This window comes from Calypte anna, chromosome 2 (genome assembly GCF_003957555.1).
Source record: "Calypte anna isolate BGI_N300 chromosome 2, bCalAnn1_v1.p, whole genome shotgun sequence".
Taxonomy (NCBI): domain Eukaryota; kingdom Metazoa; phylum Chordata; class Aves; order Apodiformes; family Trochilidae; genus Calypte; species Calypte anna.
The window spans coordinates 17,002,681-17,027,452 of record NC_044245.1 but is presented as its reverse complement, the minus strand read 5'-3'; the positions used below and the strand labels follow the sequence as shown (position 1 = coordinate 17,027,452).

Here is a 24,772-nt window from a genome sequence, read left to right as displayed (position 1 = left end):
TATAACAAAGTCTTTACAGGCAACAAGCAAAGAGCGCGCTAAAGCTTCGAAAGGTTTTTCCGTAGTTCCTCAACATTTCAAGAGCTTATAGAAGCAGCTGTCATTACCAGCTGCCTCCTAGACAAATCCCCCAGGAGAACAGGATCAAGGGCTCCCCAAAAGCCCCAGTGTCGGGACGCGGGGAGGCTCCCGTCGGGACAATCCGCGGGCCGGACAGGGGAGGCCCCTGCGGGGCGTCTCCCTGTGCCCGCGGGACACCCCTTCCCACACGGGGTTAAGCGCAAGAAGGGGCGGCGGCTCCGCGACACTAGGCAGAAAGGGGTCCCTGAGGGCGGGCAGGTGCGGGGAGGCGACCCACGCAGCCCCTCACCTTCACGGCATAGAGCCTCCCCGCCTTGCGGCCCAGGTACACCTTCCCGAAGGCGCCGCGGCTGATGGGCTTCACGATGGTGAATTCCTCGATGGAGGGGGGCCGGGGAACCTCGATGCGCCTCGGGCCGGCTGTCGTGTCGGCGCTGGTTGCCGGCTCCGGCTCTTCCTCCGGCGGCTCCTGCGGCCGCGCCTCAGCCGCCGGCTCCCCCATCCCCATGTCGCACCCCGGCCCCGCTGCCCCGCGCGGATTCAAAGCGGCGCGAGCCCCGCCCCGCGGGGGCACGGGCCAACGGTCAGGCGCGGGGGCGGGGCCCCGGGATCTCGCGACACTCCTCGCTCCGCGACCGTTGCGGCCGTTAGGAGGCGGTTGTGATGGCGGCTGCGGGGCTGGGGCGGGACCCGGCAAACCCCGTGCGTCCCGCGGCCTTCCCGTGCGTCCCGCTGCCCAGGGCCACGCTGCCGGCAGACCCCTCCGTCACGAGTCCCAGCAGCGCTGGGACGGTCCCTGCGCCTCCTCCAGAGGCCGTGGGAGACGCCATGACTGCCGCTTGTGCAGGCCTTTGCGTGGTAGCAAGTGCCGGTGTACCCGCCCTCCGTTATTGTTCCGGGTGGTGACTGGTGAGCAGTGTGTGTGCCCAGTTTTCTCACGACTAGCAGGAGTTAAATATTTATTACTGACACAAGCATGCTGAGTAAAGTTCGTTGCAGTGTTCGAATTGCAAAAGTACCTCTGATAGGCTCTTGTCACTCCAGATAGACTGTAGTCTGTATTGCCTCACCACAGCCTTCCCACATTGAGCAGGACTCGTCAAAAATTCTCATTCTCTTTATTGTATAGAGCAATTAAAAAAACAAGGAAACAAACAAAAAAACCAAACTGAAACCAAAAGAAGAAACCCCAGAATTCAATCTGAGGTGGATTTGTTGTTTTCCTTATTTATCAGAACATTAAGACAAACTGTCAAAGCTGTTGACCTGACTAACAGCTACTCAGTTTGACATCTGTGTTTCTTATTTGGCAGTAGGTTGTTGGTTGCTGTGAGAATGTAGACTCTACTCTCATTTCCATGGGATGCTTGAAGGTGGAAGGTGTAATAATTCAACAGAGCTTGGTAAGAGACATTAAGGAACTGGACTATAATATTAAACTTAGAAAGCAACAACTGATTTTGGTCCCACATGATTTTTTCCATGCTTCACTCATTTTCTCACAGTTGCATGCTCAGTAGTTCCAAGAGTGCTCCCCAAAGGGGGCAGCCAGGATGGTTTGTGTGCAAGACTCTGTTAGCTACCCAGTGCTTGCTATGACTTCTGAGCCCTTGCTGTCTCTTGGCGTCCTCTGGACTGGTGAGGACAAATTTCTTTCTGGGCTGATCTTCCATGATCAGGAGTTAGAATAATGTGATCTGTTGCTTCCCTCCAATTCTTGACTACTTAAGCCTCCATTAATCTTTGGTGGGGTTGCTCCCTGATGTCTTTATTTTGGGTATTTCATGAGTACATTCTGCCTTCCTGTTGTGACAGTGAGGACAGGGATGGCTGATCGTGCTGCGATCCTCCTGTTCCCAGAGCATACGCCTTTTGTCAAATCACCTGTGATAGGGCCTTACCATGAAATTCCTAACAAACCCCCCAAAAGTTGGAGAGCACAAGGAAAAAAAAACAAACCAAGGCATGTATCCCTCCCACTGTAAGAGATAATAAAGGTCACGACCTCCTGAAGAACTTGAATATATGTAAGTCTCTGGGGTCTGGTGAGATGCATCCCAGACTCCAAGGGAACTGGCTGGTGTGGTTTCCAAGCAATTCTCCGTGGTATTTAAAGTCATGGTTGTCAAGTGGAAAACGGGCAACAATACACCAATTTTTAAAAAGGGTGGGAAGGATGAGCCTGGAAACCACCAACCTGTCATCCTCACCTCTCTGCCTGGGAAGCTCAGGGAACAGATCCTCCTAGAAGCTATGCCAAGGCACAGGAAGGACAGGGAGGTGATTCAAGAGTCTGCATGGATTCACCGAGTCCTGCCTGACCAACCTGGTCGGCTCCTATGATGAGAGTGACTGCATCAGTGGGTGAGGCAAAAGCTTTGGATGTCAGCTGCCTGGGCTTCTGTATCATGGTGCCTCACAACCTTCTCTCTGAATTGGAGAGGTAAGAGATTTCGTGGGTGGGGTGTTCAGTGGATGAGGAGCTGGTTAAATGGTCGCATCCAGAGGGCAGTGGGCAACAGCTCCACATCCAGATGGCGACAGGTGACATGTGGCATCTCTCTGCGGTCTGTACTGGGATCACTACTGCAGTATCTCCACCAGGGACACAGACAGTGGGATCGCCCGCACCATCAGCCATTTTCAGGTCATGCTAAGCTGCGGGTGCTGCTGGCACCCCAGAGGGACGGGATCGCACCCGCAGAACCCGCGCCACCCGCCTGAGGGCTCCCCTGCAGACGGGGCTGCCCAGGAGGACGGTTTGCCCCTCACCCTCCTCCTCCTCCTCCCCCTCCCTCCGCAGCTGATGGTTTGGTCGTGCCGGCGGCATAGCGCGAAGAGGCGGGGGGGCTCATTGTGAGGCGGAGGCTGGGCAGGGGGAACGGAGAGCCGACCCGGAAGCTCTACCATCTCCGGCCGCTTCCGGGACAGCTTCCGGCCTGGGCTCTGGCGGCCGGAGGGGGCGGCCATTTTCCCGCAGAGTGCAGCCTTGGGGTCCTCCTGCTGGCGGCGGCGGCGGCGGGGACTGACAGGCGGCACGGCGTCTGCGTCTGGGCTGACAAGCGGAAGAGGCGCCTGTGGCCGCCGCCGCCGCCGTCGGCGTCCCCGCCGGGAGAATGTTTTCCTTCTCAACCGTGCAGCCTCAGGTGAGGGGGCTGGCGGAGCGCACCGGCGGCCGTCCCGGCCCTTTGCGGTGCGCAGTTCGCCGCGGTTGGGCCCTCTCTCCGCCCGGCTGCAGTCGGGGACTCAAGTCGAGTTTTGGGAGAGGCAACGGTGCTGGGCGGAAGCGCTCGAGAGGGCCGGAGGTTGCGGGCCTAGGGTGCAGGAGTCGGGATCTGCCACGTTTCTGGGATTTGGAGAGTGGCGGCCGGGTCTGCGCCAACGGGATGTGAAAGAACGCATGGCGAGGGGCTGCCGGCCTGGCGACAGCAGTGTCGCAGCGGGGGGAAGGCTGCCGAGGGCCCGGGTTCTTATTGGGGAAAAAAGTATATAAATGGAAGGTAGAGGAATATACATGGAAAGTTTTGGGAATTTCAAATGAAGAGTAATCTGGAATCTCCTACTAGATCAGGTTGCTCAAAGCCTCATCCAACCCCCTTCCAGGGATGGGGTATCCGTAACCCCTCTGAGCAACCTGTTTCGGTGTTGCATCACCCTCACAGTAAAGTTCTTCCTCGTATGTAATCTAAATCTACTGTCACGCAGTTTGAAGCCGTTCCCCTGCCTCTTTCCCGTAGGGTAGGGGACCGTGTAGAAGGACCTACCCTGGCTTTCTTGTCGGCTCCTTCAGGTACTGGAAGGATGCTCTAACGTCCCCAAATTTCTCATCCTGTCTTCACAGGAGAGGTGCTCCAGCCCTTTGATTACCTTTGTGGACGTTTTTTTGTTTTTTTTTTCTGTTAAATGGATTGGTATGTGATCTCATTTTACAGTGGGATTTGGTTGTTCTTTACGGATGTGGAGAATGTGTTAATGGCTTCTGTTACTGTAATGATATTTTTAGGAATGTGTCATTCCACTTTTCTGTAGTGGGAAATGCATCAGAAGGACTTGGTTAGTGGTTAGGATGCCAGCTTTGATCTCTGGAGGCTCTATGGTTTTACTACAAACTGTAGAGTTTAATTATAGCTTTGAACAATTAAACAGACTCCCCGAGTTGAAAGTATAACTTCGGGCAATTAATTCTGAGGCAGTTTTCTTGTCTCACAGCATTGTCTCACTTAATCTTCTGCCTGGTCACACAGATGGAAGTTCCTGGGGGAATGAGATTAGTAAAATGAAGATGAATCAGGTATTGTTTCAATAGCAAGAGTTGCAGCCTGACTGACTTCCCCAGTGACATGTAATGAGACCGAGGTGTTTTGGAAGCGTTGGAATTATTTGTACTGTAAATGCACAATGGGCATAGAGGAACCCTGATAGGTGGTTCATCAGGGCTTTTGTACTGAGTCCTGAGGTGGTGTCACTGAGCTGAGAGTGACTGAACTTCTGAAGTGACTGTGATGCGTGTATGTGATTTGGTTTAGATTAGTTTGATACTTAGGTATGTTTCTAAAGCATTTTTTCAGCGTAAACTTTGGAGAATACTTTGTATAGTGCAGGAAAAATACAGATAATTCAAATTATAAAAGTATTACTTTGTAGATGAAAGTAAGTGATATTTGAAAAATAACATAGGAGTCAGTAGTGCTTAAGAACTGTGATCTCTGAATTAGTAAGAGGTTTATAAATCCTCATGCATCAGTGCTATTCAAAAGCAGTCACTGAGCTTTTTGTTGAAGTTGGTTCAAGCCTGCTGAGACCTGTTGCTTGCGTAACTGTCCAGGGATACTCTAGAATTTCCTATGTTATAGTATTAAAGTCTGAAAGCAAAGCCTACCACTAAATAGAGGTAATTAACAAACAGTTCTTCTAAAGAAGAGAGAGTTCCTGAACAAGAGTAACTATAAAAAGGTTTAAACATTTCAAGAGATGGTGACAATTTGCATGCTTTTAATTGTAGAAGCTGTTGTTGTTTTCCTCTTTTTCTCCCCTTTTTGTCTTTTATTGCTGTGTGGGGAAAAACGACTGGCGTGGAATGTAAGAATTGACAGGGATGGGGGCTTGCTGATTACAGTTGAAAAACATTCAGTTTCACAAGGTTTTATATTTTATTTGCATGGAAAGGTTAAGTTTGTAATATTTGTCAGAAGATGGCAACAACCCTTATTGTTCTGTAATCTGGTTGCAACAGCATATATCTAAAACAGCAAGCAAGTGATACACTAAAAAAAACCTGAAAAAAATATCTTAAGGAAGTATGAAATGTAGTAGGGATTTTGTTTCCTGCTGTTTCAGCTGAGAACAGTCTGTAAGAAGGTGGCTGGGTTTTTTTGGGTTTTTTTTTGTAACTAAACATTGTCTTAAGTGTGAATTGAGGGCAGTACTTTCATTTTCTCTAACTATTGATGGTCTGTATCTGCTTCTGTATTTGCAAATCTAGTGATAATTTTCTTTGAGCCATTCTTATGTATGAAAACTAGGAAATGTAACAGCTTTTTTTTTTTTTCTTTCTTGCTTCTTCCAAGCTTTGTGAGCTTCTATTCTGCTATGCATACTTAAACTTTTTTTGTACTTAAATAGGTATCAGCTAACATTGTGATGATGAATCTAACTTAATGTAGTGTATTACAAAGTTGTCAGTTATAACCCTGCAGCTATAAGCCTGGGTTTGGATTGGAGATACATTTAAATACTTTAAACAATCTTAAATTATGATCTGATTTTTTTTTTTCTTCCCTCCAGGCTACTGTTCCTCTGAGTCACCTTATCAATGCCTTTCATTCACCGAAAAGCTCCACTGCTCCTGCCAGCACAACATCTGTACAGCCTGCCCAGAGGGACACCTCCCCAGAGAATGATCCTCATAAGAGTGAGGTACTAAAAACCTTTGGAAAAAGTGGTGGTTTGCATTTAACTGAATTACATTTGAATAATACCAGGTTTAGTTACTTTATCTCATAAAATTAATGTAATGTGACTAAACAAAACAATGTTAATACATAGAATGTAACTTGTAAGTCAGTGCTTTTGGCAGCAAGGATTCTGTGAATAAGCAGTATTTCATTAACAAGGAAAGAGGCTAGTACTTATCTCAGTAGTAATTTTCAAATAAGGAGAGGGTTAGTTTTCACTTTCAATTTAATGTTTATTCCTGTAAAGTAATAGTAACTTACCTGTTAGAACCCCCTTACTGTCTTTTCACTTTGAATGTTAGCAAAGATGCTGCATTATTGCATCTGAGAAAATGGATTGTAACTTAAATTGTGATGGGTGGTTTTGAGAGATTAAATGGCATATTGGTATGTTTTCTTATTTTTCTATTAAATAGCTTCCATTATCATTGTTTTTTTGTTCCTCACAATGAAAATCAAAATACAGAAACTGCAAAGTACTGTTACATCTTGCCACTAATCTTTCAAATAATATCTTGCAGTAAGTTTTTTAACTAGAAGATGTTTGGGAGTAAATGTATTCTGTTTCAAAAGTGAAAGTAGATGGCTTCTGATCCATTTAAAAACTTCTTTTGATTCTTAATTCTAGTATTTTTCATGTATATTTTATTAGAAATCCAGTTTTACTTTGAAAATAGAGTAACCTAAAGCTTATATAAAAAAAATTATGAAAATAAAAATAGCCATATTGTTCTAACAATCAAGAGTTCAATACTTGTGCAAATACATTTAGGATGGAATATTTACTTCACAATTTAAAAAATGTCATTGCAGAAGCAACATTGAAAGGCTAACATATTTTAGAGGGTGCAAACCAATACACGTTTTTTAAACATCCCCTTCCATAAGAAGATTTTTTTTTCCTATCTGTGAAATACAAGATTAACATTACCTTGATCAAAGTTACTTCTTTAGTAACTCAAGTTTGTGTGCTTTACCTCTACATAATCTCTGCTATCTGCAAAAAGGTTAGCAAAAAAAAAGTTTGAGGGGATTTTGCTCTTTCTTCACTTGGATAAAATACAGTGGGTGACTATTGCTGTACATCCTTCCTCCTCACACTGTCAATTTGCTCCATCATAAAGAGTTGAGTAGGAAAAACTCTTTGTGTGCCTGTTTCAATCAGGGAGCAGGAGAGTATTAAAAAGACTGAATTGGGAAGAAAATGAACATCATAAATGTACGGTGACAATTAAGATATTGATGTGTGCAAATGGAAAAATTACTCTGCATTGACAGTAGCAAATATTCTTTCTTTAATCATGTCCATTTATTTTCTTTTAGAAATCTTTTGTTTGTCTGAACTGTGAGGTATAGATATTACAGCAAACAAAAGTTAACTCAGTTAATTTTTTTCCCTAAGGTACTTTGAAGTAAACTTTGAGCATTTATTTCTGTTTTGCAGTCTCTACTTACTTTAAGAGATCTGGGCTTGTCTGATTTGAAAGCTCGTCAGTTTAAAGAACTGATGAACAGGTTGCTTCCTGGCTACAGTGCAGAAAACAAAGTCTCTTCACAGTGGCATACATCACACATCTCTGCTGAGTCCTTCTTTGAAAATAAGCATGGTATGTTTCAGAGTACAGTGCCTATGAGAATTAATAAGAGTTAGATTATAAAGGTGAACACACCCTTTGGTTTAATCTCTCGTGCTGTAGATAATTTGCAGTTTAAAAAAAACTTTAGTTAAAAGAGTTGATGTGAGTTTTTTTGTGTACAGGTTGTCTCCAGAGTGGTGCTTTTGAATTTTGGGAATTTTAGAAAATTCAGCCTAGATCTTTGGATCGTTTCTTCGAATGCAGTTTTGAAGTTGGCTGCTCTTAAAGTTGTCTGGACTTGGCTGTAGTACTAGTGCATTGTCTCGTAGTGATGAGCCTGAGCAATGATGTTTTTCACCAGTTCTGTTTCACTGAATAGAAGAAATTAGATTTTGCTAATCTGCTCAATTATCAGTCATTAGCATCTCCATTTTAGATTAAGTTATTCCTTTTTTGCTTGAAGCAACATCGCATGAGGATATTGATTAGAAAAAATTCTATGTGACAAACTGTTAACAGTCCATGTAGAGTTACTTAATTGCTGAAAAAAACAAGAGTTCTTCCTTACATTTAAAAATGTTTTGTTTGGATGAGTCTAAAATACAGGAAGTAATGTATTGTAGATGCTGAATAATGTGTTAGGAAAAGAAGCTTATAGCTGACATTTGAGTTGCTGCCTATATAGTATTGCAGTTGGGAAGAAGAGTGTGAAAATAATACCTCAGGGCTACTATTAGAGGATAAGTATTAAATTGCATTACAGTGTGATATAAAATACTACCCCAGAGGTGGCTTTCTGAATGTGAAGGAAAAAAATTCCAAATGCTTCAGGGCTTTGATAGAGTAACATGCAAGATCACCAGACAGGTTGTTTCATTCATAGATGAAAAGACAAGATTGTATGGCAAAGTCCCACAGGCAAGGGAGATTCTAAATCTTAGAGGTGACAATGCATGCTGTGGATGACTGTTACCTTTGATGCGCATGTTGTGCATATACTTGTGCATAAATAGAGGAGAGTATGTTTTTTTAAACTAACATATTTGTAATTCTGTTGTATGAGGTTAGTCAATGTGAATAAATAAGTGAGCTGTGTACTGGTCATGGTTTGCTTGTGTCATTACAAATGCCTGAAGGACTGTAGTAAAACAGAACAAATATCTAAGAAAGAAAAAAACTGTTATGTTTGGTAATGTTTAGTTGCCATTTAATGTAGGGATATATTTACACTTTGCTGTATCTTTTCACAGGTTTTGTGGATATTTTCAGTGCTTTACGCTCGCCTTGTTTGTACAGACAGCATCCTAATCCCCTCCAAAATTTCTGTTCGGGTGTTCAGTGTTGGCCAGGTAAACATGTAAATTGCAAACGTGGTGTAACTATAGAGTCTTGTTCAAAGTTGTCAGTATTCGTGAGTCATAGTCTTAAAAGAGGATAGATAAGCTTCTGAATTGATACACATAATGTATCTGGTATTCATCCAGATGGAAACTCTCTGAGTTTCTTGGTGACTGATTTAAACTACTCCTTGGATATATGATGGCTAGCAACAGGGCTGCATTAGGAAGAATATAATCAGGACCTCAGGCAGTGCAGGTACTGTCCTCAGTTCACTTTTCTGTTGCTTCATCTGGATATTGTACCTGATTTTTTTTTGTCTCAGAATTAAGAGAGAGGTACTAGTAAAATGGAGATAGCCCAGTGATCAGCCACAAGAAAGGGTGCAAAATTTTGAGCATTTAATGTATAGGGGAAGCTGAAGGTTCTGAGGCTTTACAGTTAGCAGAAGAGAAGGCAAAGAATGATCTAATACCTATTGGAGCCATATTAATTACCCTTCTCTTGTACACCTCAAAGAAGAGAAAACAAATACAAGTGAAAAAAAAGGCAGTTCCTGTTGGAAAAATTTCATAATGAGAATGGCTACGTTCTGAAATGGATTGTCTGGAGAAGTTGTACTGTCTTAATCCTTGGAAATTTTCAAAACTGGGGTGGATGAGGTCCAGACGTAGCTGATCTGATGTTGAAGCTGTGCCTTTTTTGAGCAAGGGATTGATTAGGTCACCTTAAGAAGTTACCCTTTTCTAGTGGTATTCTATGATAACAGAAGGCTTGGTTAACACTATATAATTGACTGGTATTGATGATTATTTTAAAACATAGGAGTGAAAGAAGAGAAGTATTCTTGTCTTTTGTGATTTATGTGGTAAAATATGCATTGCAACATTTCTGAGATGATGGAAGATGACATAGTTAGTTCTATATGTATAGTGCTAAAGACTGTTTAAATGCTCTCATTATCTTTTGTTAGTTTCTAAGTTAACAGTTTCCCTTAGCTATTTTAAATCTCTTCAGGGCACTCTGTCAGCTGAACTTCTCTAGACAAAGCTTATTTTACAGCATGAAGCTTCATTCTGTTCCTTCTGGATTAGTTTCCGAATGTTTCACATTGTCACCCTACTTGGATTTAGTTTGGCACAATGTCTCGTGTGTTCCTTGAGACTGGGATAGCATTGACCACTTACCTATAATACACTACATAAACTCATTATTTTATAGAAATTTGAAATGGGAAAAATACATAATGAAACAGTAAGCAGTGTACTTGCAAGTTTAGATATACAAACATGGTTCATGATCCTGTCCATTTGCAGTACCAAATATTTTTGTTTATTTATCCAGTTTGTTACTATTAGATCCAGAAGTGTTTTTCATACAGTGTTCTGGTTTTTACTTTTTTGGTCATTCATCTTAAACAAATTGCTCTTCGCACTTCACTTTCTACTGTGGATATTTTGGGAAGTTTATGTTCTGTTCAATCATGATAGTCTTTTTCATATAATAGTTTCTGAAATCTCTTGATTTGTTGTTGTTGTTCAGTGTGGTTTGCTTGTAGTTGTGGGGTATTTTTTGGTAGGTTTTTGTTTGTTTGTAGGTTTGTTTCTTTTTCTAGTAGTAAATCGGATAATTTCTAACTTTTAATTTATTATTACTATTCTTAGTTTACACACAATCACGGACCTTTAAGACTTTGAGATCAAGAACAAGACGTCTGCAGTCAACATCTGAACAATTCACAGAAACAAAAAATTCACTTTCTTCCCTTCTGAAGGTAAAAACAAGTAGCAACATGAACTTGGTTTTGGCTTATTCACACCATCGCTCTCTTGAATCAAACTTCACATTTTACCATGGTTGTTTTGTTTGACTAATGTGAAAAAGTTTCTTCTGAAACTTCAGCTAATGACAGCATACTTACTTACAGTAAGTACTGTACATTACATTACTTACAGTTTTTCTTACTAATACACAAATTTGTGTATCATCAATATAAAGTTGGTTTTTTTTAAACTCCAGAAATAAAATTATTTGTATTCTGTTTTGGTGGCTTTGTTAAAACTAGCTTGAAGTCAAATGAAATGCTTATTTAAACAGAAACACAACAAGTTTAACATACAAGGATACATTATTTTAATCAGTTCAGCATGCAATAAATGCTTTAAGAATAGACTTACTTGTGGCTAGTGTATTGTTATGATAAAAAAATTTCAGACTTGGTGTCTTCATGTCACTTACCTACTTTTAATGCAGCAGATGAGCCAGTCTTGAGCTAGCAAGTATTTAACAAAACCAAGTTAGCCTGGTTACTCTTTGCTTCTGAATGGTTCTAGAGAAGTCGACTAATTAAAGCATTTGATCTTACTGTGTGTGTCAGTTAGCTTTGAAATCTCCTTTTCTGCTAGGCATATGTAATCAGTTTTGTCTGTGGACTAGGTATACCATGGATGAAGATAATCCAGGGCTAGCTCCATGCAGTGATGCTTTTAAATATGGCAAGGCATGCATAGGAGATGTATTTGATCTAGCTCTATCAAAACTACTTATGAAGATACTTCACATTCAGATATAACTTAAGTTGATTTCATGAACAAGAAGCTTAAGCCAATAACTCCCTCTGAATCAAGTATCCAAAACTATCTGTGTACAACTCTGCTCTAAGCTGTGTTTTTTGTTTTGAACTATGGTCCAGGAGGGTTCTGAACCTGTCCTGTTCAGCAAAAAAATCCCTGAGTGCCCCTGCTTGAAGCTGTTGATGCCATACTCAACCCTACCTTGTGTCATTTAACCCCATAGCACCTGAATTAAATTCTGATTTTTTTATATATATATATATATATATATATATTCTTTTACCCCTCACCAGATAGTAAGTTAACAATGTATCAAAACTTAGTGTATACTAATGCTGTGGTGGAAAATATTTTAGGGCTTTATCCTGAGAAAGCGAAGAATTGACATTGAAAACTTGGATACGCTCATGAAAACAAAAAACATCCCAGAGGCACACCAGGATGCTTTTAAAACTGGTTTTGCAGAAGGCTTTTTGAAAGCACAAGTATTCCTGCAAAAAACACTTGGTAAGTTGTTTTTCTTCATATATCTTGTCTTAGAATTCAGAAAGTATTTTATTTCAACCCATTTAAAAACTACTTTTTTGTTTTGTTTTACAGATTCTTTAAGAAGATCACGTTTGCTTTCTTTCTTTCTCTTTGTTCTTTGTTTTTATCTTGCTATATATTCGTCATTTTTACCTGGGAAAGGCTCCTTTTCTGATGCTGGTTAGTTAACATTTTTTTTTCTCCTTTGTGTCACTTTTGTTGCTTCTTTGAGCAAGTTTAGGACAAGTTAAGTTTTGTGTTTTGACATTATAGTTTAGGATAACATCTCAATATACTAATGTAAGAGACAATATGTTTACTGCTTTTGGCTACAGTCTTTCAGACAGTAGTGTGACAAAGTGCTTATAGAGGCAAAAAAAGTTGTCTGTTAATGTAATTATTTCAGTTCTTTTGGTGAAGCAGCTACATGGAACCAAGCAGAGAAGAAGTCAGACTGTTCACTGATTATGTCTTTGAATGTAGATGATGGGTTATCTAGGTTAGCAGTAGGCAAAATGGTTTGATTTTTATTTGTAATCACAGCCTACTTTATAGCAACCTGTACTTGCAGGGCCTAATTGTCATTTTGAGAGATCTGTTGAAAATAGCATAGCAGTCAAAGGCTGAGCTAATGTAAATGGAGAATTTCAACTTCATGCTAAGTTGTCACCTGTTTACAACAAAGTTAGGGCATGTGCAGGAACACTGAAGGAAAATTTCTGGCTCTGTGTACCTGTGTATGGATGCAGGGTTTTCTGTGCTAAAATGACTAAAAAGCACATAATTGAATTAGCTGCAAATATTTTAAAGACATTTATATGTCTATTTAGTTACTTATTTTTACTCTTCCTGGACACTTCTAAATGGAAACATGGCCTTATAAAAGGACATGTGTAAAGCTAATGGCTTAATGGTATGCATTCAAGTGCAAAGCTCAGTCTTGGAATGACATAACTTGATGTGTAAATTCGTTGTTGATGGTTTGCTGTTTGCTGTTAGTACGCTTTCGAACATCGAGTATCTTTGATGCTGCAGTTGATCCAATCCAGCTGAAAAATGTCACCTTTGAACATGTAAAAGGGGTAAGTTCAAAAGTAAAGTATGTGAAAGCTCTTGCCTCATTAACCACTGTGAACCTGAAGAATATCTTGCTTTATTCAAGAATTTTTTTGTGTGAACTGAAGCCATATATACAGTGACCACTACAAGATTAAGGGGGGTTTTAACCACCCTTGATCTTTTATATCTCTGTAGCACTTAGTACCATATAAAAGGTGCTCTCTTGAACTTGGTGAATAATATTTTTAAAGTCTAGACTAGCAAAAGACAGACCATAAGTATCCATTTTAATTATTCTTTTTTATAAGTGGACCAGTACAGGAAGGTGGTAATATTACTAGATCATTTCTGTCTTAGTACTATTTGTTTCAGATATCTGTTAATAGGACAGGAGATATGTTCTTGGAAAGAAGTAGCCATGTCACCAATGATGTGATAGCTTTATTTTTTCTATTCAACCTGCCAGTGGCCAATTAATCTGTTTTTAAGTAGTAAGACTAATAATTTGATGTACAATTTTGGATTCATTATTTATTCTTTGGTCAGATCTGGTCTTGAACTACTTGGTTATTCCTTCAAAATGTTTAACTTTAGTGATTATTCCTATGAACATTACATGGACACTCAGTATCCACACAAATTCTGTTGTACACTTTTATCTCCTTTTTCTGTATTTTTGATGAATACACAATTAGAAACTTGTATTTGTCTTATAAGGCAGATGCACAATTTTATAAGTGCTTAGTTGTCTTTTGTGGCATGTTTTTAATGTATAGGTTGAAGAAGCTAAACAGGAATTGCAAGAAGTTGTGGAATTCCTGAAAAACCCACATAAATTTACTGTTCTAGGAGGTAAACTTCCAAAAGGTAAGAAACTTTGCTCAGCAGAATGAAAATCTCATGCAGCTGTGGCTATCCAAAAATGGGCCTCAATTCTACTGTTGCATTTAGCTTGTGTTTGGGACAAACAGTGAAATAGTGATAGGCATAGGTAGTGGATTTCCTTGTTTGTTTAAAATACTTGAGGAGCAAATGAATCTTCAAAGAGAGCTGTGGAGGCTTCTGTGTTAGATAACCTTAAATAAGGTACTTGGGAGTGAAGGTTAAGGTAGTGATGCTGCTTGCTTTCTGTCCTATCTTCAGTTCCCTGTCTGTAAAAACTGGTCATTACTGCCTCCCCCCACAGAGAATTTGAGGTACCTGAGATACTCAGATAAAAGAAGCAAAGATGCTTCTTTGACCAAATCTTGCATTTGATCAAAATACAATAACATTAGGAGTAATAAGGTATAACAGTGCAAAGCAGTGACAGACCAAAAGCTTTTCAAAAATCAAACCTGTGTTTGTTATTGTTAGCAGCCTTCTTTACAGGGTTAAGAATCGGAATTTCTTTGAAGTCCCAAAAAGAAAGATACATAAGTTTATTCCTGAAAACTTCAACTTTCTATATAGAGTACTTTAAGCATTTGTTTATAGTCCTGCAAGTCTTTGTTGTATCAACATGGAACAAAGTGCTTCTGGACCTCTTGCAGGAACTTCTTCAGACTGCAAGTAATGAGCAGTATCCGAAATGGGATGTTAATGGCTTTTTCTAATTTATTTCTTCTAATGCATGGAAGATACTGTACCTGTATAGTAAGACTGTGTGGGTTTGGTGTTTTTGTTGTTATTTTTTTCTTTTTAGGTATTAGGTTATGTTTTTCGTTTTAGGTATTCTGTTAGTTGGACCTCCTGGTACTGGTAAAACTCTTCTTGCACGGGCTGTAGCTGGTGAAGCTGATGTTCCATTTTATTATGCATCTGGATCCGAGTTTGATGAGATGTTTGTTGGTGTAGGAGCTAGTCGCATCCGAAGCCTATTCAGTAAGTTAAATATTTATGGTTTTGAAATCTTTTAAAATGTGTTTTTAAGTATTCATGGTTGTTCACAAGGTTTGGTTAGGTACAGTTCTTGTTACTGGGAAGTACTTATGTATAAGACTAATAAATAAAACTTTATTGTGTAGGTAAATCAAATCTCAGAGTTCTGTGATTAACAATTAATTGTAGAATCGTTGTTAGTTGTCAGAGAAAATTGTAGCAAAATCTATAACTGATGTTACAACACTCCCAGAGAGAACAGAAGTAATTTAATTAGAAATGTAATACCCTATAAACTAAATGGAGTATTTAAAATTGTATTACTGTCATGCATGAATTATTGTAAATTTGAACTAAAGTGTAAACTTAAGATAAAAAATAGTGTTAACCTTCTCAATTACTTCTCTCATTTTTATAGGTTTTTTTTTCCTTTCACTGCATTAGAGCTCTACAGGATCACAGTATCTCACTAAGCTGAGGTTTCCTTTCTTACGCCCATCCACAGGCCGAGAATAGAGGGCGTTATAATGAAACTTTTAAAATTAAAGTTTAGATTGTTAACTTTCACTTCAGAGTCTTTCTATTTTAATTATGCACATAAACATCAGGGGAGGAGGGGAATCCAACTTCTCTATTAAATGTGAGATTAGTACTATCAGGCTTATACAATGTAGAAAGTAGTTGGTATTTGTAGACGAAATGTGACTTGCTTCATGTGAAAGGGGCACAAAGTGTACCATGTTGTACCTTAATTTGCTTTTCCTTCTGTTGACTACAGAAGTTTAGATGACCAGCTAGTACACTAATATTACAGATATGTCTAGCTGGGTAAGGTGGGTTGCATCCTGGTGTGCATAATGGTCTTGAAGATTATTGCATTTTTATTATGTGTTTTTAATACCTGTAAACCTAAGCATGTGGTGTTCACTGTTAAATAACAAGCAGGTTCTATTAAAAGAAGCTGGTATTTAGTCCTATCACGTTTCTTACTTTTATTTAAAAGGTCAGTGTTTGTTCTCTACACAAGCCTATGAAATAAACTGCTGTAGGGAGTTGATAAAAATACAAATAATTTCTTAATCTGTTTACTAGTAATTTCTTGTAGCATGGTACGAATAAGCTGATGTGGAGACAAAGAACCTTGCTTCTCTTTGTATTGCTTAATTTCAAAAATATACTTAAGTTTTTAAATGATAAAATCTAGACAGTTCTGGAGGTGTCTAAGAGAAACCAAGAATAATAGAAACAGTAGAGTCCTAAATTACATGATACACTGTCAGTTCTTTCATGTGGTTGAAGTGCTGTTTTCTTTTGTCAGGGGAAGCCAAGGCAAACGCACCATGTGTTATATTTATTGATGAGTTGGACTCAGTTGGTGGGAAGAGAATTGAATCTCCAATGCATCCCTATTCAAGACAGACAATAAATCAACTTCTTGCTGAAATGGATGGGTAAATATATGGGTTCTGAGAGCACAGAAGGTGCTTGACTGACTGGTATTTTGAATATTTGGGTGAATTCTTCATTGATAGCTTTAATGTGTTTTGTTATTTTTTTTTTAATGCTTGTTAGGATATTAAGATGCTTTTATGACTATATATAGTACAGCCGACAGGTCTTGCTTTAAAGAATATAGAAGCTTATGAGTTATAGTATACTAGCTGCAGTTATTGTAAATCATTTCTTAGTTTTTTAAGCTGGCTCTGTATCTAGGGGAAGAAATTCAACTCTGAGATCAGGGCTTGGTTTTAAGCAGTTGCTGAGTTAAACGTGACCATTCTTAGATCATATGCTATGGTTTGAGTGTTTTTGACTGGCTAGTTGAGGTAATCTAAAACTAGAAATAGAAATAGTTATTGACAGAGAAAGGTGTAAATTCTGTATCAAAAAAACCCTCAACATTCTCATCCTTTTTTTTCATACAGGTTTAAACCTAATGAAGGTGTTGTTATTATTGGTGCAACAAATTTCCCTGAAGCGTTAGATAAGTGAGTATAATGTATTGATCATTTCTACAGAACATGTATTAAAAAAGCAAACAAGCAAAAAAACCCACAAAACCTAAGTTGCTTGCTATAATCTTCAAGTTTTATAGCCAAGTTTTTTCCTTCTTTAAAAGGGTGTGTGTTGGCTAGTTTTTGGTATTTAAATTTTGTTGAGTTGAATATGGAGAAATAATAACATACTTCTGAGAATCTAAAATTCAAAGTTTTTCTAATTCTAATAATCTAATAATTAGATCTTAAAATTTAAAAAATCTAATAATTAGATTTTCTGAAAATCTAAAGTTTTTCTAATTCAGCTGACAAGCTGCATTCTTTTTCACAATGCAAAATTTTCAAATGCAGAAAAGCCTTAAAAATGGTTTCATAATAAACATTTTCCACCTGTCTTTTTACAGACAAGAAAAACATTCTTTGCATCTATGCAGCAGACACAGTCTATGTAGATGTGTTTGGAATTAATGCATTGTTGTTCCTTATATACATGAGTAACAGTTTACAGCAGTGTTTTGAAGTCAATGTATTCCATTGTCTTTTCCCTCAGTGCTTTAATACGGCCTGGTCGCTTTGATATGCAAGTTACTGTTCCCAAGCCTGATGTAAGAGGCCGTACAGAAATTCTCAAGTGGTACCTTAATAAAATAAAGTATGATCCATGTAAGTAAATGCTTTACTTAATATGTTTGTGTGTAACAGCTCTTATACTGGATCAGCCCACTCATGTATTAGCTCTTTATTCTATCATCAGTTGTGGCTTTACCATGTGTCTCAGCAAAGAACACAGATTGCCTAATACATAGTGTTAAAACTCTCTTCTGATGCATGTTTTTTTCTGGTCCTAAACAGTCCATTCATTTCTTCTACAGCTGAAAATTTTTAACACCTTTTTTTTAGTAGAACATGATTCTTGCTTTTAATTTGACCCTTTCTTGATATTTCTTCATGGTACAAGCCTTTTCAGGAGTCTAATATGGAGTCTAATGACAAGTTTGGTTTTTTTCTCATAGCTGTTGATGCAGAAATAATCGCAAGAGGCACAGTGGGATTTTCTGGAGCAGAGCTTGAGAATCTTGTAAACCAAGCTGCACTAAAGGCAGCTGTTGATGGAAAAGAAATGGTAACCATGAAAGAACTAGAATTCTCCAAGGACAAAATTCTAATGGGTAGGATTTTATGCAAAAGTCATTCTGTATATATTGCAGTACGCAGGGGGTTTCTTGTGTGATAAATACTTTTACAGAGAAGGAAAAATTTTTATGCTGTTTTTTGTTTTGTTTTTTAAGCAAATAAGTCTTCTGTTAGTTGATTATGAATGAGACCTTTGGATACCAGAGAGTAGTATGTAAAATCTAGTATGGAATACATTCTTTAAGACTTGATACTTTTTTTTATCAAAAAATGCTGTATGTGTACCTTTTAAATAAAAAATGTTGTATGTTTTAATTAAAAAATTTATGTTGTTGAGCCTTCAGGAAGTCACAGGCTTGATTTCTTACCCCTCTCCTACTCCTCTCCTCCTCCTGTCCTAAAAGGAGAGAATAAATGACCAGAAACCTGGAACTTCTGTTAACTAATTTGTTACATGAAAGCACAAAACTTGAAAACCTGAGACATATACACTAAAAATCTGGTCTGTTCATACTTCAGAAAAGAAATGGCTTTTCTCAGATGCTCAGTCTGCATTTTAAATCTATTCCTTTAAAAGAAACTTATCTGTAGTATATTGTGATCCATTTTGGATGTTAAAATTCTACTTGTTAACATTTTGCGCTTAATATTTTTTTGTTTGCATGCTGTTCCTCAGCTACTTTGTGGTCTGTTAGATTATATGTAATGTGTGGATTATGGCAGTCAGATGTACAAAAAAGTTTACTTAATGTTTTTCTATTTAAGGACCTGAGCGCAGAAGTGTAGAAATTGATGAGAAAAACAAAACTATCACTGCTTACCATGAATCTGGACATGCCATCATTGCCTATTATACTAAGGATGCAATGCCAATCAACAAGGCTACAATCATGACTCGAGGAACAACACTTGGACACGTGAGTATTTCTAGAATTTTATGTTGAGGAGTTTGCCAACAGTGCTCTGTTGTAGTTACGTTATGGCATATTGTAATATGTTGAAAGATTCAGTTATAAGCAGTCTCTTGGAAAATGCACTGGTAATATTTTCTGTGTGATAGAAAGCTTTCTTCCTTCATTTTGAAATAAAATAGCATATGCTAATATTCATACAATGAAAGAAATGTACGTTTGATTCTGCTGCAGCTAAAACAGCACCCAACAGTGAAATTTTGAAGAATGTCTTAAGGGCTGCAAAGCAGAAGCAGTGCTCAGTTGTACTTCTAACACTAACATCTTTATCAAGTTGTTCGTTGTCCTGTGCGACTTTTCTAAACCTAACCAGTTAACTACCTTGTTTCTAGAATAGATATTCTGAAGTTTTTCTTTCTGCCTTGAGCTGCCAAGTGTTTGAACAGAAAAATATATCTATTATGTCTGTTTCTGTTGAACTCTGTCCAAGTTTATGTGTTCAGTTAAGAAAATCATTGGCCTGAATTCTCCAGACAAGTTGATTTTTGCTCAGTAAAAGCTTAGGTAATAAGAAGAAATGGAGAGAATACTTTGTTCTGACTCTTCTGGTGGCAGGTTTAAGTTGCTTAATTTTATGTGGTGCTTGTGGGTTGTAGGAGACTATTTCAGGTGGTAGACTAAGCACCTCCAAGCAAACATGGTGGATTAGAAGTCCTGAAGCATTCAGATGGGTGCATAAAAGATTTTATATCGGCTTTGGATATAAACAAGAATATTTTTTAGATTATTTTAGTATTTCTTCTGTTTATGGTTACCTCACCACAGTTCTGTATCTTACAGGTATCTTTGCTTCCTGAAAATGACAGATGGAGTGAAACTAGATCCCAGCTGCTTGCACAGATGGATGTCTGTATGGGAGGAAGAGTAGCAGAAGAGCTCATATTTGGAAGTGATCACATCACAACAGGTCAGCTGATTGGTAGTTTTTAGAAGAGTTTTTGACCAAAGCTTGTGGACTGGCATGTTTAACTTGGTTTCCTTAACATAATTACATCTGTTTGTTATCTAGGTGCTTCCAGTGATTTTGACAATGCTACTAAAATTGCAAAACTGATGGTGACTAGATTTGGAATGAGCGAGAAGGTAGTATCATCAATCCCTAAATATTTATGTGGTACAAAGAAATATTCTATGTTGAAAATAAATACCTATTTGTCAGTGATCACAGATACTAAGTAGTTCTGGCAAGAAAGAAAGCCTTATGACTAGTCTTGCTAGAGAGAACTCAACTAGAAAACCAGTATATTGTTTTAAAAATTAACTTGCTAGTTATTAACCTCAAAATTATGTTGAAAGTTACTAATGTTTGCTGAAAATGTTCATAATAAAACCTGACATTTTGGAATTGAGGAAAATGTCAGGTTTTGGGGGTGGGGACAACAGCATTGAGTTTTCTAGAATTCTAAAGAAACTTTTTAGTCATCTTTATTATTGATCATGTGTTAGTAGTTTGGGGACTTTGTTTTGATTTCTGAATAAGAAAACAGTCAGGATCTGTGCTGTGACCTGAAACAGAACTCCGTAGTGACTACATTGTTGATTAATAGGCTTCTTGGTTTGCTTGTGTTGAAAGCACTTCAAAAAGCATTTTATAAAATATTTTATTTGCTTGCACATTGAAGCAATAAGCAATGAAGCTCTTAAAGTGCTATATGCCTATTCCTGCAACAGTAGTAAGATAAAGATTTTGGTTTTGTTGTTCAGCTTGGTGTTATGACCTACACTGATGCTGGGAAAGTTAGCCCTGAAACTCAGTCTGCAATTGAACAGGAAGTAAGAACACTTCTGCGGGTAAGGTTCCCTCCCCTTCTGCTTTTGCACAGTTATTTTGAGATTAGCTGAGCATCAGCTTACTTGACTATTAAGTTTGATAATGTAGATTGGTGAAAATACACAGGTAGATGGAAGGATTCCCAAGTGTAGCTGCAACTTTGAACCTCTGCATATTTAAACTTTTTGGTGATTGACATGCACAAGTAGTGAGAAACATTGTTGGTGTTAGGTTCTTTAATAAATGCTTTAATACTTCCTCTTATGTTTGGCCAGGACTTGTGTTTTGCTTATTCAATTCATAGGAAAAAAAATTACAGTTGTGAATTGTTTTAGAATGGATGTAAGTATTTTAACTTGCAGTTAAATAATTTTATATAGAATCACAGGAATGGCTGTCCCAGATCAGAGTTGCCTTTTCCAGTATCTTGTTCTTCACAGTGATCAGTATTGGATGCTTAGAGAAATTCGTAACTTTCTGTCATCACAGAACTTCAGATCACTTCTCTGGTAATCTGAGTTAGTTTGGTGCAGGCAGGAGAATTATTTATATCATAAATTTTAAACAATGAACTCTGCTGTTGGTGGTTTTGATCTGACTTGGTCATGTAAGAACTATCTATGTAGAACCACAGTTAAAGTTTGTAGTACTGGCAATGTGCATCTGCTTGCACCAATTGGTAACTTGTTGGGTAGCCTTAAACTTTTAAAAGTTAACTAATATTTAGAGTTCTATAAACTTATAAAAACTTAGTTCTTTGAGGTACTACATTCCTGAAATGTTCATAACATAAAATCAAATTTATTTCATTTACATAAGTTGTGTAAAATTACTAAGGTTTTTCTCAGAATTTTGTTTTTAGTTCTACTTTGGAAAAATTCAAAGGTAGCAAAAGTTGTTTGTTTTTATTATGCCATCTAGATTTTAAATCTCCACAAGGCAAGAGCTGTGCTAGCTATGAAATACTTGTTTCAAGCTGCCTTTACCTGGAAACAATTTTTAAAGTGGAATCTTGCTGTTATTTTTGATAAACTGTCTTAAAATCTTCTTCCACCCTTTTTAATATTAGGACTCATACGAGCGAGCCAAGAACATCCTGAAGACTCACGCAAAAGAACACAAGAATTTAGCAGAAGCTTTATTGAAATATGAAACTTTGGATGCCAAAGAAATCCAAATTGTTTTAGAGGGAAAAAAACTAGAAGTAAGATGATAAATTCTGGGATACAGTAGCTGAGAATATGAAGAATGTACATCTAGCAATGCAGTAGTCTTTGCAGCATAGCCTTTTTTCCCTTCCTGATGCGTGTATGGTATTAGTGACACTTAATATGCTGTCTCTTGTGAGCTTCTGTTACTCATCTATTTGTTGTGTCTCATCAGAACAAGACACAAAATAAAGCAAGTTCCTCATCATCTGCTCCCTATGTTCTTCCCACAAGAAGTTATTCAGAAGGATAAATCTCAGGGCTGAATTCAACATTTTGATCCATTCAGGTGTGTTGCAGCTGAGAAGGAAACCATACAGATGTACTGATTTGGCATAGCTGCCAAAACACAGCTGGGTCATGCTGCTACCTGTGTGTTTGAAGTGCTATGTGCACCCCACAATATGTTTTATGGGTAGTGACAGATTGATTTGTAAAAAACTAGTACGTAGTCTAACTAATGCTAATACTCTGAAGCTAGAGGTGACTTTTAAAGAAGACTTAATTAGAAATGTAACAAAACATCTCTTAATGAAGTGGCAGCACAGTGCATCCTTATTAAAGGGAACTGTGGGAGCTACATGTTAGACAAAAGCATTTGTGGTGGTGTCTTCAGTGCTCTTGGGGTTAAAATGCACACATGTGGCTGGGAGAGAAATTTTAATGCAGAACCAATAGACTAAACATGTGTAAGCCTTTTTGGACCATGTTTTGGGCAGAACCATGGCAGGGATAAGAGAAATACCTGTGACCTCTGATGTGCTGCTGACAGGACTCCTAGGGGGTGTTTTTTTTATTATTATTACTGCAGTAGATGGATGACAGTGCTCTGATGACGGTGCTTTTATACTGCTGGAGATTCTACAGAACTAGTTTCTACTTGTACTATGTATGGGCGTTTGATAATCAGACAATTTCTTCAAAGAGGGCAAAATTGCTCACTTAAGATCAGAAAATGTTTGAAGCATGTATTGCTTCAAATAACATTCACAGATCTTTTCTACAGTAGAAGTAGGGAAGTAAAGCCCCTATTTTCAACCCTTATAGAAACCTCTGGAAATTCTAAGATCGTAAGAAAAAAGTTTTTGAAAACAAAAGCAGTTTCCAATCAAGTGGAAGTGATTGCTAGCAATTGCATACCAGCATTCTTTTAATCTTACGAAACTGGTTTTTAGGTACAACACGTAATCATAATCTTTCTGCAAAATTAATTATAGACTCGTGAGACTATGAACTTGTGTTGCAGAGAGAGCTCTCATTAGCCTATTAATGTTGGAGGTTGGACACCTTGTTGAATGGTGAATACTTGGATGTGAAAATAGTTGGGGTGGTGCCAATAACTGAATGGAAATCAGTATCTATACTTAAAACTAGAAGTAACATAGTATTTTAGAATTTTCCGAGTGTAATGCTTGATTATAACCTCGTTTTTTAGTAAGAGCACATGCATTTTTTTTTCTTTCAAAACCAGGATAACTTTCTATCAACCTATTTTTGTCAGCTTACTTATAGTGACATCCCAGTGCAGTGTGGGAGAACTTCTAAGTGTTATGAAACAGTGTACCAAATGTCTAGGCTGACCAGTTACAGTTGTACATGTACATTAGGAATATGCCAACAGAAATACACTGCATATTTGGCATCTGTTTCTGGAGTAATAAAGGTTAATTTTAATTACACATTGTTTTTCTTTTTATTCACTGTAAATTGCTATAAAATGTAACACCAAGTTCCCTGCGATGTAAATTGAGATGTATAAAACATTTAAACTTGTAAATAAATTTAAGAATTATGGCAAAATTTTACTCTCTCTAATTGGATCTCTATGGAACATTTTAGAAATTCAGGCCTTTTTTCAGTTCTCCTTCTGGGAACTTTTCCAGCTAAATGATGTAAATCTGCTTTAGAAACGGAAGAAAAAAAAATCATTTTTAAAGTCAGTAAATGTTTTATTTGAACTGGTTTGAGGGGTAAGTCCTTGAGGTCTAACTTACATTGCTCATGCAAAAGCTCTTGCTATAATGAAGAAGTGAGTGCAGTCTCAGAAAAAAAAAAAAACAAAACAAAACCCCAGAGTGTTACCTCATTGGGTCATGAAAGAAGATTGTCAGGGATTAGCCATCAAATGTAAAAGGTGTCTTCCTTCTGGCCAGTTTAACAGCAGAGGTGTTACTGGAGATTTTGTCATACCTCAGTGGTTGGGTGCATGTGGTATCTGGCATTTCAAAAACACTTCTGTTTAGGCATTGGGTTTCACCTCCTGTGTTCTTGGCTTTATCTAGGACCTGAAATTTCCTCATTGGTCAGAGGTAGGAGACCACTGTATGAGGTTTGCACAGCAAGGTTTTGGTTGTGGGGGAGGTTACAGGAGTGGCTTCACAGAGGAGCTGCCAGAAGCTTCCCCTGTGTCCTACAGAGGTGATGCCAGCTGGCTCCAAGGTGGGCCTACTGCTGGCCAAGGCTGAGCCCGTCTGTTGTTGTGCCTCTGGGGTAGCATAGGTAAGAAGGGGGAAAAAACTGACTAACACAATGATTTTATGGGTTTACACTTTTAGGACTGACCAGCTTAAACCCAAGTTGCTTTTTGCTTTGTCCTGAATTGGGGTGTCATTTTCCCTGGTGCATCCTTACCCTTCCATGACATGGCACAGCATCTTCCATGGGGGTTACCCAGAAGTCCACACAAGTTCAAACACCTACAGCATATCCCTTCATAAACTG

General features: G+C 38.5%; 1 protein-coding gene across 3 annotated transcripts; it reads left to right on the top strand.

Moving 5' to 3' along the window:
• Positions 1-3,022: 3,022 nt before the first annotated feature.
• Positions 3,023-23,851, top strand: YME1L1 (YME1 like 1 ATPase). Of its 3 annotated transcripts, none has more exons than XM_030444432.1 (19): positions 3,023-3,227; positions 5,866-5,997; positions 7,480-7,642; positions 8,863-8,961; positions 10,615-10,724; positions 11,880-12,030; positions 12,124-12,231; positions 13,051-13,133; positions 13,887-13,977; positions 14,821-14,973; positions 16,289-16,421; positions 16,896-16,958; positions 17,518-17,630; positions 17,981-18,136; positions 18,867-19,018; positions 19,853-19,979; positions 20,082-20,155; positions 20,777-20,863; positions 21,913-23,851. In XM_030444432.1, the coding sequence occupies exons 1-19, from the start codon at positions 3,198-3,200 to the stop codon at positions 22,054-22,056; spliced, it is 2,169 nt and encodes a 722-aa protein (XP_030300292.1). In that variant the 5' UTR covers positions 3,023-3,197; the 3' UTR covers positions 22,057-23,851. The 3 variants fall into 3 exon arrangements, with proteins under 3 accessions (XP_030300292.1, XP_030300294.1, XP_030300293.1); XM_030444434.1 differs by lacking the exon at positions 3,023-3,227 and adding an exon at positions 3,796-3,871 and having other exon boundaries at positions 21,913-22,726; XM_030444433.1 differs by lacking the exon at positions 3,023-3,227 and adding an exon at positions 4,343-4,372 and having other exon boundaries at positions 21,913-22,726.
• Positions 23,852-24,772: the final 921 nt, after the last annotated feature.

Bases quoted from the DNA above. Each gene is read 5' to 3' on its own strand.
- YME1L1 (XM_030444432.1), top strand. From the start codon at position 3,198: ATGTTTTCCTTCTCAACCGTGCAGCCTCAG. The intron at 10,725-11,879 runs GTAAAAACAAGT...AAAATATTTTAG, and splicing joins CACTTTCTTCCCTTCTGAAG to GGCTTTATCCTGAGAAAGCG. The intron at 18,137-18,866 runs GTAGGATTTTAT...TTTCTATTTAAG, and splicing joins CAAGGACAAAATTCTAATGG to GACCTGAGCGCAGAAGTGTA.